The 13,691-nt window shown below is 39.5% G+C and overlaps 3 protein-coding genes across 3 annotated transcripts; all 3 read right to left on the bottom strand.

Moving 5' to 3' along the window:
* Positions 1-2,492: 2,492 nt before the first annotated feature.
* Positions 2,493-3,998, bottom strand: LOC124221727 (general odorant-binding protein 83a-like). Its single transcript, XM_046631980.2, has 5 exons — positions 3,642-3,998; positions 3,480-3,555; positions 3,168-3,244; positions 2,910-3,083; positions 2,493-2,725 (listed from the first exon to the last, which is right to left on the bottom strand). The coding sequence occupies exons 1-5, from the start codon at positions 3,687-3,689 to the stop codon at positions 2,684-2,686; spliced, it is 417 nt and encodes a 138-aa protein (XP_046487936.1). The 5' UTR covers positions 3,690-3,998; the 3' UTR covers positions 2,493-2,683.
* A 2,463-nt stretch (positions 3,999-6,461) lies between these two features.
* Positions 6,462-8,839, bottom strand: LOC124221721 (uncharacterized). The gene is made up of 4 exons (XM_046631973.2): positions 8,596-8,839; positions 7,952-8,347; positions 7,715-7,817; positions 6,462-7,439 (listed from the first exon to the last, which is right to left on the bottom strand). The coding sequence occupies exons 1-4, from the start codon at positions 8,638-8,640 to the stop codon at positions 7,375-7,377; spliced, it is 609 nt and encodes a 202-aa protein (XP_046487929.1). The 5' UTR covers positions 8,641-8,839; the 3' UTR covers positions 6,462-7,374.
* Positions 8,840-11,304: 2,465 nt separating this feature from the next.
* On the bottom strand, positions 11,305-13,309 carry LOC124221719 (uncharacterized). Its single transcript, XM_046631969.1, has 7 exons — positions 13,133-13,309; positions 12,563-12,833; positions 12,424-12,473; positions 12,254-12,335; positions 12,063-12,145; positions 11,884-11,989; positions 11,305-11,813 (listed from the first exon to the last, which is right to left on the bottom strand). The coding sequence occupies exons 1-7, from the start codon at positions 13,292-13,294 to the stop codon at positions 11,707-11,709; spliced, it is 861 nt and encodes a 286-aa protein (XP_046487925.1). The 5' UTR covers positions 13,295-13,309; the 3' UTR covers positions 11,305-11,706.
* Between the last annotated feature and the right edge of the window lie 382 nt (positions 13,310-13,691).

Below are 13,691 nucleotides of genomic sequence, written 5' to 3'. Positions count from 1 at the left end.
CGGTATTAATCCTCTACTCTTCCCATTATACGGAAGTTTGAGCAACGACTCAAAGAGCTGCATGCGCCTTACAGCTTGATTCGATATGAACTGCAGTCTGTCGGATATGCGTTGAAAAACTTTCCCGCAGCTACGAACTAGAGAATTCAAAAAATATTTACGTTCAAAATGACAATTTTTTTTTTTTTTACTCGTTTCAGGTTATCTAAATTAATCGTCTCACGCGCGTAAGAATTCAGGAAATATCGTCGAATGATTTTAATTCACAGTCAGTTAGAATATTTTTACTCGAGGATGAATCAGCAAACTTTGTTGGCCAAAGATCAGCGAAACGATCGAGTCCTTTTTCAGAATCGTCGGTGAATAGCAAATATTCCCTCCATTGTGCGATACGTTTATTTTTGAAACTGTCTATCTAATGCTGGAAAATTTAAACGTTCTTATCGCACAAAAATCCCCCCGACAAACTACAGCGGCGTCCATCGTGTTCCCTTTCAATTATCTAATTACACAGACAGCGGTAATCTCCGCAATGATTGCGTAACACAGCGTATATGTATACCTAGGTAGATTCACAATAAACCGCTCGTTGCCTCGTGAATTGTATAACAGCCGCATTTACACTGTATGTACCTAGAGACTGGCTGTATTCAGCCATGATTCTTTTGGCATTTTGTTACCAGCAGGCAAATAACACGTGCAAATAGCTTCTGGTTTTTTTCCTACAACGTTTTCACAGCAACGGGCTGTGATAATGCATCCGGAAAAGGCAAATGACCCCGTAGAGGGATTGAAAAATTGTAAATTCTTGTGGATATATCAATAAAGTTTAATCGTAATGTAATTTGGTGGCGGGAAAATTGTGCTTGAAAATTATACGTGAATTATGTGAATCCGGAGACTTGATTTAAGGACAATTCGATGGCGCTGAATCGAATGGTGATAATAATTTTGCAATGAACCCCCGAGATCGTAGTAAAAAAAGAGTTAAGCCGATTAATTCAGAACCTAATAACATCATCAAAAAATATGTCAAGCAAAAATTTTTGAGGACATGGGAAAACGTATAAAAGTATTTTGTGTTCATTATCGTATCTTCAAAAATAAGAGAAAAAAATGATAAACCATTCAAATGGTATGGCAAAAACCTCAAATTTTCAAATAATAAAAAAAAAAAAATATTAATTTTGTATATTAGAGACATACGTATCCACCATCAGCTTTACTTTCGCTCAGATGTCCTGGACAAACGTCACATTGTATTTTCTGTTATTACGCTTTTCGCCCCCCCCCCCCCCCCCCCCCCCCCCTCCGACTTATACAGCCGCCGATTTTCGGTATCGGAAAACCAGCCGACTCACCGACTCGAGGAATATTATAAGTGTATATATTATATCCACGCCTTGGTTTTCATTCAAAATGAAAATATATCCAAAAGTATTTTGCCTTCTTGTCGCCGTCGTTAAACGTCAACACGACGTGGCTACCAGATATAATTTTCTTATTCTCTCCCCTTTCTATATCCTTTCCACTTTCACCGACGACTCCATTCCTCATCGTCTGAATCCCATTTATTTTCGATCGTATATTCAAGTTTTTTCCGTTTTCCTTTTTTCTTCCTACTCTCATTCTCCGTCGGCGAGAGGCTGCCTACGTATATCCCTGAGATTTGATCTTCGAATTAAGCGGCTGAGAATAAATCTTGTATAAGCCAAGTTATTGAGATATTTTATTTTAGAGAAATTTCAAACATCACAATTTCCAATTTTTTTCAAAACCACAGATTTATTTGCTCGGATGTTTTTATTTTCATTGTTATTTCAATATCGATTCATCGTCAACTATCATTAGCGCTGTTATGTCTGTACTCGGAATTGAACGTATCAAGCAAAGTTTTGAAAACACATTATGTGATTGCCGATTTCTGATTCAAACTTCGTCGAGGGGTTCCTTCTTCTAACGACTCAACTAATTTAGGTACACCTCCGACTCGCCCGGATTCCGAATTAGCGAAAGCGTGACTTAAATAAGAGGAATTATTGGGCTCATCAGTCTCTCCGCTGACAAAAATAATTAATTAGCATCCGTTGATCGAAGTCCAGGAAAGTACGAACTGTAGCTCGCGAAACATCATCCTTGCGGGATCGATGAAGAATTTCTCAAACACCGCGGGTAAGTTATCGATCAACGGAAGCCTACCATCCGTTGGGATGAAAATCCCCAGCGAATCGCATCGTGTGCTAATACCTGGTAATGGTTCTGCTTTATCAAACCCATTCCAGGAAATTACTGATTTTTTCGCAAGCGTCGGAAATTTTTTAAAACTTCTCCGAATCGGTGTGCTGAAACCCTTACGTTTCATATGCTAATTAAACTCTCTGACTTCTTCCGGAAATTTCCTCTCACTCTTTCAGTGCGATATTAATTATTTCGACTGAATCCTAATACTACTCTAAACTAAAATAAAACCAATATTAATTTGTACCGCATGGTTTGAATTTGAAATATACTTTATTACTTGGGTATAATTAGAGGGCAAAATATCATATCAGCATCATCGTGTTATCAGAATAAGTAATGAAGATAAGAAGAAAATAAAATAAAAAAAGAGATTCCAGGCTGCTACTCGAGAACTATCGATAAATCCTGTTCAGTGTTTTTGTTTTATTCGCGTCGTTGATCTTCAGGCTTGAGGGGGCTCGAATATTCCCAGGTGTGGGAAGAGCTGAAACAACGATAACGAATTGTTGAATAACGAAGCTTGACAAACATCCAAACTGAACACAGATTTCCCATCAAACAATATTCCCGGGACTACAAATTTTATCTCTCACGATTTTTAACCATTTTCTTGACCTCTTTTGACTTCGTATTGCGTTCAAAAATTTTTTAAAGCGCAAACGACTCACCTCTGGAGATGCCTTGAAGAAGCACTTCATCACTTCGTACGACTTCTCGCATCTATCCGCAATTTTGTTGTGCTCGCCCACGCATTTTTCCGCCAATGGTTTCACCTGTTCGCGAATTGACTCGTCGACCAGCACGAGTGCCGCGGCGATGTCAAAATCACCGTTTGCATGGAACTAAGGACGAGAAGAGACGATGAACAATTGGAAGGTGAAATAAATTATTACTTACTCGATGATTGCGGGTCATGATCAAATTACCAATTTGTTGTGCTCGAAGAAACATTTCAGGTAGCACTTTGACTTTGGATTTTCGAAATACGCCGCGCTTCCTGATGCTGGATTAACGAATGCGTGGAAAAAGAAAGATTAAAACCAGTTTTATCAGCGATTTAGACTTGCGTGTTGTATTCGAATTAACTGAGATAAGAACCAGATGCGGATTTCATTGTGTTTCAGTACTGCGAACTTGCCGAAAATTTTCTTGCCCGCTCCGAAAGTATTTTAAAAAACGACTGACAAATTGAATTTAATAGTAGGTATATTGAAGAATATCGCAATATGTTGCTTTACCATGTTCCAAACCATGTTCGGCGAAACACTTTTGCCTGATTGCCAGATGACGGTCAATTACTTCTGCACCGACTATCTGAAAATAAAAATCCTCACATATTACAATGGTAATCGAATTATAGATTTTAATCCCTCTACGAGGGGATGACTTTGAATTCTTACCTGCGTTACAATAAACAGGCAGGCGAACCCGAAAAGTAAGTAGTTCATCTTGTTTGTTGGGTCCGTAAGGGGACGTTATCAATTTACCAGCAACGCAACTTCGATTGAACGTTCGCTCTTCGTAAGCAGAACTGGCTTTCACATTTTGGTACCCATGCTTTTATACCAAATGACTCGAGGTCGTGATCGTCAAGTTTACAAATTATGCTTTTAAAAAACCAAACTGTCACGTTGCGATGGCAAATATCGATGGAAATCGGCTTGTTTTTCTGGACATAATCACCCATCGGGTGCAACTGGACTTGTACTTTTAACCGTCCGTAAAAGTGATTACAAATGAATTGTTCTACAACGATCGTTTCAGAACTCATTTATCTGTTGATGACAAATGGAATGTGGTATTTTATAATGGATAATTAAGCTTCATTCTCGTAACTATGAATAACGTGTTCTACAACATTGTCGTGTATGCTAATGTGTTGCTAAATGAGAATCTAAATGGGATGGATTATATAACCGGCGGCCATCGTTAACGAGTTTCTATTCCAATAACCGAGTATACTCAATATTTTCGTAAAAAAATTTTCCAAAACGTCTTTTTAGCCCAGACTACACTTACCCATTTCGTAAAAGATCGCTCCCCGTCACTTGCTAAAAAAATGGATCGTAAAAAGCTGACCACGATTTTTCCCTCGTGTTAAAAACGACTGTATTTCTCAGATATAATCACGAACTGCAATCGCCACGCTGGCGACTGTACGCATAGTTGAATGAAAAAATAACTATTGAGTACTGTCTGGAAATCTGAAATTCATTTGATAAATTGTGTAAATAAGGTAAGATGATGATTTAAAATAAATTTTAACCGTCTGATCGAGAATGAAACACAAGTCCTGAAATCATTTAAAAAAAACATGATAAACGCAACGAACCTTCTTCCATACATTTAAACTCGCGATCAGTTTAAAGCTCTATTCGTGAGCTCAGTTACCGTTGTTTGTAAAAATATTTGCTTTCCGATAAAATTCCCGCAGGGCGAAAATAATATTCACATTTCACGCGGCGAAGCGAATGTCCCATGCTAGATTAAGACGGGAGTATGGACTACATACCAACTTCAAATTGGTCACGTGAGAACCGTTTTGGAAAAACGGTCTCTTGATTCAATTTCCTGTTTGATAATCTCTGCAGCTTTTTTCACTTACGACAAGATACTCATCCTCACAATCAGTCGAGCACGTCACTTTATTCAGTCCCTGTTAGTCCAAGGTTACATGTGCAATGTGACTTGACCTATAAAAATAACACTTCGTTCGAAACCCAACGGCCCCGTTCCAGAATCCCCAAGATACAAGACGCATTTTTTCCACCATGCAATCTTTATTTTAAGACTCTTCAAGGCGTAAGAACTCGAGCCTGCTTATTTCGTGAAAATCCTTCCAAGGCTCGCTGCAGGAGCGTGCGACATGTTTTTTCTTTTAAATAAACAGAAAGAATCAAATCACTGATATTCGTTACAAGTTGAGTCATGAACCCGTTCAACCTGAAAGTCCTGATTTCAAACGCGAGGTTTATTTCAGGATTAAAATTCCTCCAAGATACCAAGATGTTTTCGAATGCTGTGAAACAGTTTAGTTACCGATCAATTACAGAATGGGAAACTACGAGTAAAGTGAATTTGGAATCAAATTTATACTAAGCGTGAAAACTACGGTTTCTGCTTTTATACATTGGTTGATTGAATTCAGGAAAGTCAACGCTTAATCGATTCCTGTCTTCAATGGCCCTTCTGAGATCGGAAGGCTCGATAGTCGAGCGTTTTCATTCGCTCCTCTATCATATTTCGTAGAGATCGAGCCCCATTCAGCGTGTTCGTAAAAGAAGATCCGGAATTTTGCGGTGACAGCTGCTTGTCCTCTGCTTTCTCCGTCCTTCGTCTTCAATGGTGCCGAGAAATACCACCATGTATTTTATGTGATTACGCTTTTCATCCCCCTTCGTAGCTGCCGATTCTCAATACCCTTAGACCCGAGTCAACGAGTCACAGAATATTACGGATACACGTGTATACCTACCTTTACTTTCACCTCAAACGAACGTACCTAAGTTTCCAAAGAAAGCACCTTTTTCTTCCTTTAGTGTCAATCTTTCGCTTGTTCTCACTCTCTTTCTCTCTCTCGCCTCGCTTTCTTCGCGGTTCTAGCCATGGTATAGAAGGAGACGAATCTCCCCCATATTTCGCTGACAGAAAGTGGTCCCATTTTGCCGGGAAAAAGGTGATTCTGTTAACAGTGTGGAACCGCTATTTTCCAGCTAGCGAAAACATTCGGATAGATTTGATGTGCAATACAGCTTATAAAATTTATGGAAAAAGGTAGTATTGAACGCAACTGTGTTACGTATAATCTTATAATTTAACAAATATATTCTCTTTTACCCATTGAAACACGCAAGCTTATGCACGAATATCGTAAAATTTATTCCAACTTGTCTAACGTGCAAACGGTGTCAATGTAAATTAGGAGCTAGCTACAATGTGGATTTATTTTTGTTTGGTAATGCTCTGTGGAATGTGGAATTGGCTCAAAGGAGCCAATGAAAATAAATTTATGTTGATGAGAAAAATTGATTTAATTTGCTACTGATAAATAAAAATATACTCGTATAAAATATACTAGTGAGAAAAGTACACGTTATTCGAGTGTGCAATAGCTTTACTTTATATTTACATGCTAAGTGAGTCTAGACTGTTTTCGTAGCAGTGTAGCATTTTTTTTTTTTTTATTATAAATATCATGAAAATGGCATCGGGAAATTACGTACGTTTTACCCATTGTTTATTTTATTAACAGAAAAAGCTTCATACATTAACACTTCATGTCACATGACCCAACAACGATGCAACCTTCTTTACTGCGGTCATGTTGCCCCGAAATAGAACAGTACTCGTAAGCCTAATGACTTATATAGTGAACTGGAAGTAATCGGTTCCGCACTATTAAAAGCGCCAAATAGACTTTGGTCCCATTTTTATTCCTGCAGTTTTGTCTCTTTCTACTCCATGATCTTAGCTCTAATCATTTAGCCTTCAACGCTATTCTTACTTAGCTTCAAGTTCTTTCTTAACAAGGCTTCGAAGTTTGTCCAATATTGTTATCGATAATAATAAGCCCTACTCTGTTCTATTCTATTCTATTCTCTCCATCTATCTTTTATCACTTCTCGGCAGACTCGTCTTCTAAACTTTTTAACCATCCCCTGGCTTCTCACCACCAATGTCTTATTTATTTTCCAATCAAAATTCAGTTTTTTTTTCTCTTTTTACTCAAGATTGGTACGAAGCTGTCCGAAGAAGCCGTACTTAGATTCGATATTAAAGCTCAGCGACGTCTCTCTTTCTATGGGGCGTAAAAACGAACGTTTTCATGTTTGAAGGGAGGTTTGAAAATCACATTATTTCACATCATACGGTGGATGTAATCGATTAGTTTCTTTTTTAAACACCCACTCGTGCAAATTCTTAGATACGTATAAGAAACACTTCTGGGTACCGAATTACAATGATCATTCCAAATGTTGTTTTCTTACTCTTCTTCTCTTTTATACCTCAAACAATAATTTATTATCGTGACACTGCTTGTATGGCTTTGGTTACAGATAAACGATCATTGGACATAATCAATCGAAATAACAATCATCAGTTCAGATCCCGTTAGCCGAGTTTCCAGCCTTTCTACTTCCCTGCTCTGAAGTAACAGGCAAATTTCAAATACGACGAATGGCAAGGATCGTCAGTCACTGAAAGCAGAATTCAGAAATTAATTAAAATTCACTAATATACGCTGCTACCAAATAGGAGAATCTTAAAAACTATCCACCTTATTTTCACACGAGGAGCGTCGACTACTATATTTTCCAACCTTATGGTCAGCCACAAATCACATCACTCGTGTCACTCAAGAAAGAGTATCGGTCCACGAAAATTTACCATCAGTCGGTGCGTCAGAATTGATCGCAAGCTGATTTTAAACCGATCTAACGGTGTTGATCACGGATTCAGGTAATTAACTTACCTATGCTGTCGCATATTTCGTAACCTTTGTCCTTATTCTCATCCACGAGCTGCAAGGTCTTGTAAAACATGGTGTCGTACCTTTCCAATACTTTATCACGTACCTGTCGAAGAAAGATGTAAAAATTAGACCGATTTCCCATCATCATTCCACTTCTCTCCGCTTCTTTTCAAGTTCGAAACGAATGTTTGATCCATGCCCTGCATACCAACAACCTCACAATGCCATCTTACTCACGTTTCCAAGATACTCCTCCATACACTGAACGTAGCACTTCATTTCCTGCGGAGCGTCGTCGTCCAATTTCTCGCCGAGAATCGCAACTTGCTCAAATGTGACTCCAGTTGTCGCTCGGCATATATCCTTGTAATCGTCGATGGTCGGCTTCTTGTACGGGGGTTCCTTATCGGTTGATACTTCGTCGTCATTGCTTTCCTCATTATCAGATGCAGCAGAATCCGGTGCTTCTTGAGTCTTCACTTCTGTTCCAATCGGATTCTTATTCATCTGCTCCGCCTCCTTTTCTACTTGGACGCTTTCGTCCTGCAGAAGAGGACCTTCTGGAGAGGACTTTTCCACCTTCTTCGACGCATCCACCTCCCCAGAATAAGATCCTGACTCCGTTGGGGCTGCCTGTGGATCGAAAGAACAACAATTGTTGTACTGTCACGGATTACAATGACGGAATGAACATCCGATGCAATGCTGGAGTGAATGAAATAAATTCCAGAAAAGACTTTTAGGTACATGTAAATATAAAACTGCAGATATCGTTTAGTCATCAGCAATAGTCGATATGAGTATTTGACTGGATTGTTTCGCCACGTGAATTTGAGTCGGTTTCTCATTACCAAATACTGTGGATACAAACGATAACTTACCAACGAGACTGCCAAAACGGTGACGAAAATAGCAATGACTCTCATGTTTGAGCAGGAGCAGGAGGAATATTCGCAAATTTTTGGGCGCGGCTATGAGACGATCCAAGAGGTGTGGTAGATGGCTTTGGATCTGTCGACAAGATTCTAGCAACACCGTTACAAATTTTCATGCATTTATACCGCGGACGACGTCCTCTTCCCTCCACGATCCCCTGCATGTCAGCAAACTCGATGCGGAATGGAAACTATGAAAGCCATAAAATAAGTAACTAGAATAAATTTGCAAGAAGACGCGTTAAGCGTACGCGATGGCATTAATACAGGGTGTTTCGTTTTAATCGCCCCATAGGCCGATTACTCCGAAACTAAGCAAGATACGAAAAAATGTTTCGTACAAAATATTCAAGATTTGAAGGGGCAAAGAACACGAAGGTATCAGATTTTTTTAAAGCGAAGCCGTCAAGATCAGACGAAGGCCTACTTTTGTTTGTCTTTTTTCAACAAAATCGTGTATTTTTTCTAATTTTGCATTAAAAAATATCTACATATTCCACGGAACCGTGGAATTGCCGATATCTAGCTTCGTAGCAACATGAGCGGCTCGTATCTCATTACTAGTCTAGTTTAGATGATAAATATATGATAGTATGTTTGCCATAATTTTGTGCAAAATTTAATGCATGCTTTCAGAGGCCGACGTAAAGAATACACTGTTCCAATTTAAAGTACAAAGTTGAGGTTCAATACCTTAAAGTTCTTTCTCTCTTCAAATCTCGAATATAATTTGTACGGAATGTTTTTTTCGTATCTTGCTTAGTTTCGGCGTATCGGCCTATAGGGCGTTTAAAACGAAACACCCTTTATATGCCATGGCAACGATGATACACGGGAGTTTCTTGAGTATAACAACACGAACCGAGTTGAGAGGTTTTAAAATCCAGAACCCGTATCACGTGAAACGGTTCAATCGCCTGATGACCAACAGCCTCGGACCAACGAGAGAGCGCGACTGCTAAATATGCTACTTTTTATTCATACCGACTTCACAGTTCGCTACTCTAAACCGACAACGGTCAACGTACTCAGCTGTTTAACGATAGATAAATGTCACGACGTAAAATATACTCTTGATTATACATGCCCGTCATATCGCAACGGGTTTCGCCGATCGTCGGTCTTCTCTCATTTTTTATTTTCCAATCGCTATTGCACCTTCTTTCTTTGTTCTTCGTCCTTCCCATTGCGAAAATAATAACTACGGTGCAAGCCAATTTACGGCAATAATCGAGTAATTATGTAGTTCGTTTATGATTCGATTCGTTGACGCTGCATGTTTTTGCGACGAATAGTCGCGATTTTTGTCACTTTTGAACAGAATTTTTTACGACCATGCAGGTTCTGCTACAGAAACGATACAAAATTCCCACACGCCATCTTTATTCCCACATCACATCATTCTTGACATCCTGATAATCGTTAACAGACATTGTTGATGCATTTAAAACCGAGTCAACGCGTGGATGTAAATTATCGTTTCAATTTAGACACGAAAACTCGCATTGACAATTTTCCAAGTAACTGACGAAGATTAGAGGTGATAAAATTTATTACTTTCAAGATCCTGACAGTTATTGCTAATTAATGATCAATTTTTACGTGTTAATTGCAATCATACAGTGCTTGTAAAATTTCCGAATAACAATTTCAGCGTCATATGTGCCAGGTGATTATTCAGTTGTTTAGACTAGCTCTAAACTGCAACTTAAATTCTTTGTTTCATCTTGAATGTTCGATTTGTGAATTTTTAGGATACAACGAGATACACATGCCTGCTGCCAATTTTTGCCAATTCATGTTGAGCTGGTTAACCTTGGCGTAATTAGGAACAGCTTCACGTTATTACATTCCATATTATATTTTACGTCTAATGGCTTGACGAGATAATAATTCCGACAGCAAGTTAATTGGCTTTGAGTTCCGAAGCGATCTTTTTTACCAAACGGCAAATTGGCGAACATGGGTTACGCCGAATACGATACGCTTATACGAGAGCTCTTAAAATTCGCATGTTGTTCGTGGGGATAATAGAAGCTACGTTATTAACTAAACTGCACAGAATTCGAACGAGCACCAATCGGTTAATCGAATAATTGATCATGCTTTGCAACGTGATAACACTAATTGTAAAAAGAATCTCACGTTACGTCCATAATTTTCAAAACTATAACGATTCAATATTAAAAATTTTCCACAATTCAAACGTGCTTAGCTGTAAATTTTTTCCCCATCCTCGTTTCACATCGCAACTCGAATTATGGTTGCTAATTAATTCCTGACACAAAAGTGACAGACCGTAATAACAGGATGCTCACCGAATACGATAGTTCTATACCTGCAAGTTTTTACTGCGCCGACTATTCATTGGCATTCATTTATAGTTATCCTATACGTAACTATATGTTCTATTATTCATCGTACGGAATCACATACAACCACATGACGTTGGTGCAAACTATCAAATCCTCAATACGCGGTTGAACTTTGTATTACACACACACTCACGTATAAAATAGTGTGTATATAATACAAAGTATATATATATGTGTGTGTACATATTTCTTTTGATATAAATATTAAATTAAAATATTGTAGTTCCGAACAAAATAATGCTAATGAATGAATCAGGGTCGTTAGAAAAAATAGACAATGGCCGTTTCGAACGGTATATTTATTGCATAATAAGAAATTCGCCTCACTAGTTTCCGTGTTCAAGAGCTGGTTGAGTACATGTGATAATATCGATCACAGAACGAAACTGCTTTACGTGAAGTCAGTACTAAAAAAAGTTTGTGCGACGCGTCTACAAATTTACAAACAAACATAAACTTCCAGGAAATCGAAATAATTCTTCTCAAAACTTAATCGTAACAATAGCTACAGTTAATACTGGTTCACGTTATTTTATCACCATAGCCACATATTGACCTTATCTCTAAACCCATTCGGGCGTTGATCTATTTGATGAAAAACAACTTATCCGCTACTAATAATATTATGATAATAAACCTTGGGGATTAGTCGGGGAAATCCGGTTGGATTTGATCGCATTCATTATTGCGGCATCGCTGGATGTGGGCCATGGCGATGAGAGAACTTGAAGTCGTTGTCTCTCAAGCACCTGTGGATCATCACGGCGGATTCGCACTCGTTGGCGCCTTCTACGAATGGGAAACACGGTCCGAGTTAGGATGCAAGAACTTCTAGAAATCTTATACCCGGTTAACTTACTTTGCTTTCCGCACATCTCTGCGACCTTTGCCGCCTCTTCCTTCTTCACGAAAGGCGGTGACTTTTCAACGAGGGCCTTCTCGTTCAGCGAGCCATCTTCGTTCATCTGTAAAGAAAATTTTTCGAGGATTAGCTCCAATCAAAATTCAAATTCTAGTCACCCCCAATCCGACACTTACAAATCCAACTTTTTTCCCTACGCAGGCGAAGAAACAGTTTTCCTTTAGCTTCTCCTCCTCACGCTCCATTTTCTCGAGATCCTCTGTCGAAGAAAGTCGATCTTATTATATTCAGAGTAACGAGTATATTTTTCTTACGCAAGGTATTTGGAAATTTTCAGTGACCGCGATTCACCGAATTTCAATCTCACCATCGCTCAGCTTCAGTTTGCTCTTGCAGTCATCGTGGATCTTCTGTAGCTCAGGGTGCATCGGAGGTCGTGGAGCCAATTTCTGAACGACGAGATGAATTTCGGTTAGAGAATCAGGAGAGAATATTATAATTGGAAAGTTTCAAGCTACATCGTGGACGGAATGTTACCTTTACGCAGTTGTGATACAAGGCGGCTGTTTCGCAGTCGCTGCTACCCTCTGAAAAGAGTAAAATGAATTAATAAAAAATCCCTTTCTGTATTCGACGAGTATCGGAACCGAATTGGTATTGGCAAAAGACGGCGTACTTTGCTCGAAACAGGCCTCAACGATGCTAGTCGCGTTCTCCTTGGGAATGTGAGGCGGGAAATCCTTAACAGCCATTTCCTTGTCGATTTTTCCATCGGCGGTTAAAATCCCGAGTTCCTTATCAACGCAGGCCCTGAAACAGTCCTCCTTCTCGTTCGCACCGTTCTTCCTTTTCTCTTGAAGCTGTTCCCTTGTTACTCCGAGCTTTTCCATGCACACATCGTGCGCAGCTTTTATTTGGGGCGGCAACTCGGGTGGATGAGGCTTCGCCTGCAGCGGAAGGATGTTCGTAATTATAACCCATTACAACGCCGACAATTAATGCTGATTACAGCGACGATAGACGCGTGGCAATGATTTATTCGCACAGTTATGACTTGGAAATCAAGGACGCCGGTTATAAAGATATCTCATGGTTATCCTTCCGCGATAGATTCATTTCGAAAGCTCAAAGTGTGAAATTAGCGCCATTCAGACGAGCCGTGAACAACAAAATTTAGATATTTTCACAACTCGATCAAGCGATTATACTTGGTGGGCGAAATTAACAAATTTCGGGATAAACTTACGGCGACGAGAATTGCAGGCGCGAAAAACAACGTCGCGAATACGAGGACCGTCTTCATGATCGGCGAGGGTCGTTCCAATGGCGTAATGTGAAAGAGTAGGTTATACGACAGCAACGTGTCGTTCGAGTACTCGTCAAGTTGTGACGAACCTGCGGTACACATCGCCGCCTTTTATACACCCGAGTATGCAACCTGCGGTAACGAGCACGCAAAAATGGTCTCCGGATGTGCGAATGTAACAATGAAAAAGTGGTTCAGCCGGAGGCTAGGAGAGAAGGGTAAAAACTCGGTAACGCTAAGGGCGATCAAGAGGAGGGGGAGAGGACGGGAGGGGGATTTTTTTTCATCCAACTCCAACCACGCTTCCTGCCAAATTTTCGCGCCTTGGATGTCTTCGCAAAAATGCAAGGACGAATCCGGTGAAGCCCCGATTCTCTCTCTCGAAATATAACGCTCGCATGTAATGTCACCTGATATAATGCTTAAAGCTAAAAATGCACGCGATGCTAAATCGGAACTTGTCAAACCTATCGTTGCATGAATCGTGCGGTCGATTCAG

This window comes from Neodiprion pinetum, chromosome 6, assembly GCF_021155775.2.
Source record: "Neodiprion pinetum isolate iyNeoPine1 chromosome 6, iyNeoPine1.2, whole genome shotgun sequence".
Lineage (NCBI taxonomy): Eukaryota > Metazoa > Arthropoda > Insecta > Hymenoptera > Diprionidae > Neodiprion > Neodiprion pinetum.
The sequence above is the reverse complement of the archived record's forward strand: the minus strand, read 5'-3'. Positions and strand labels throughout refer to the sequence as shown.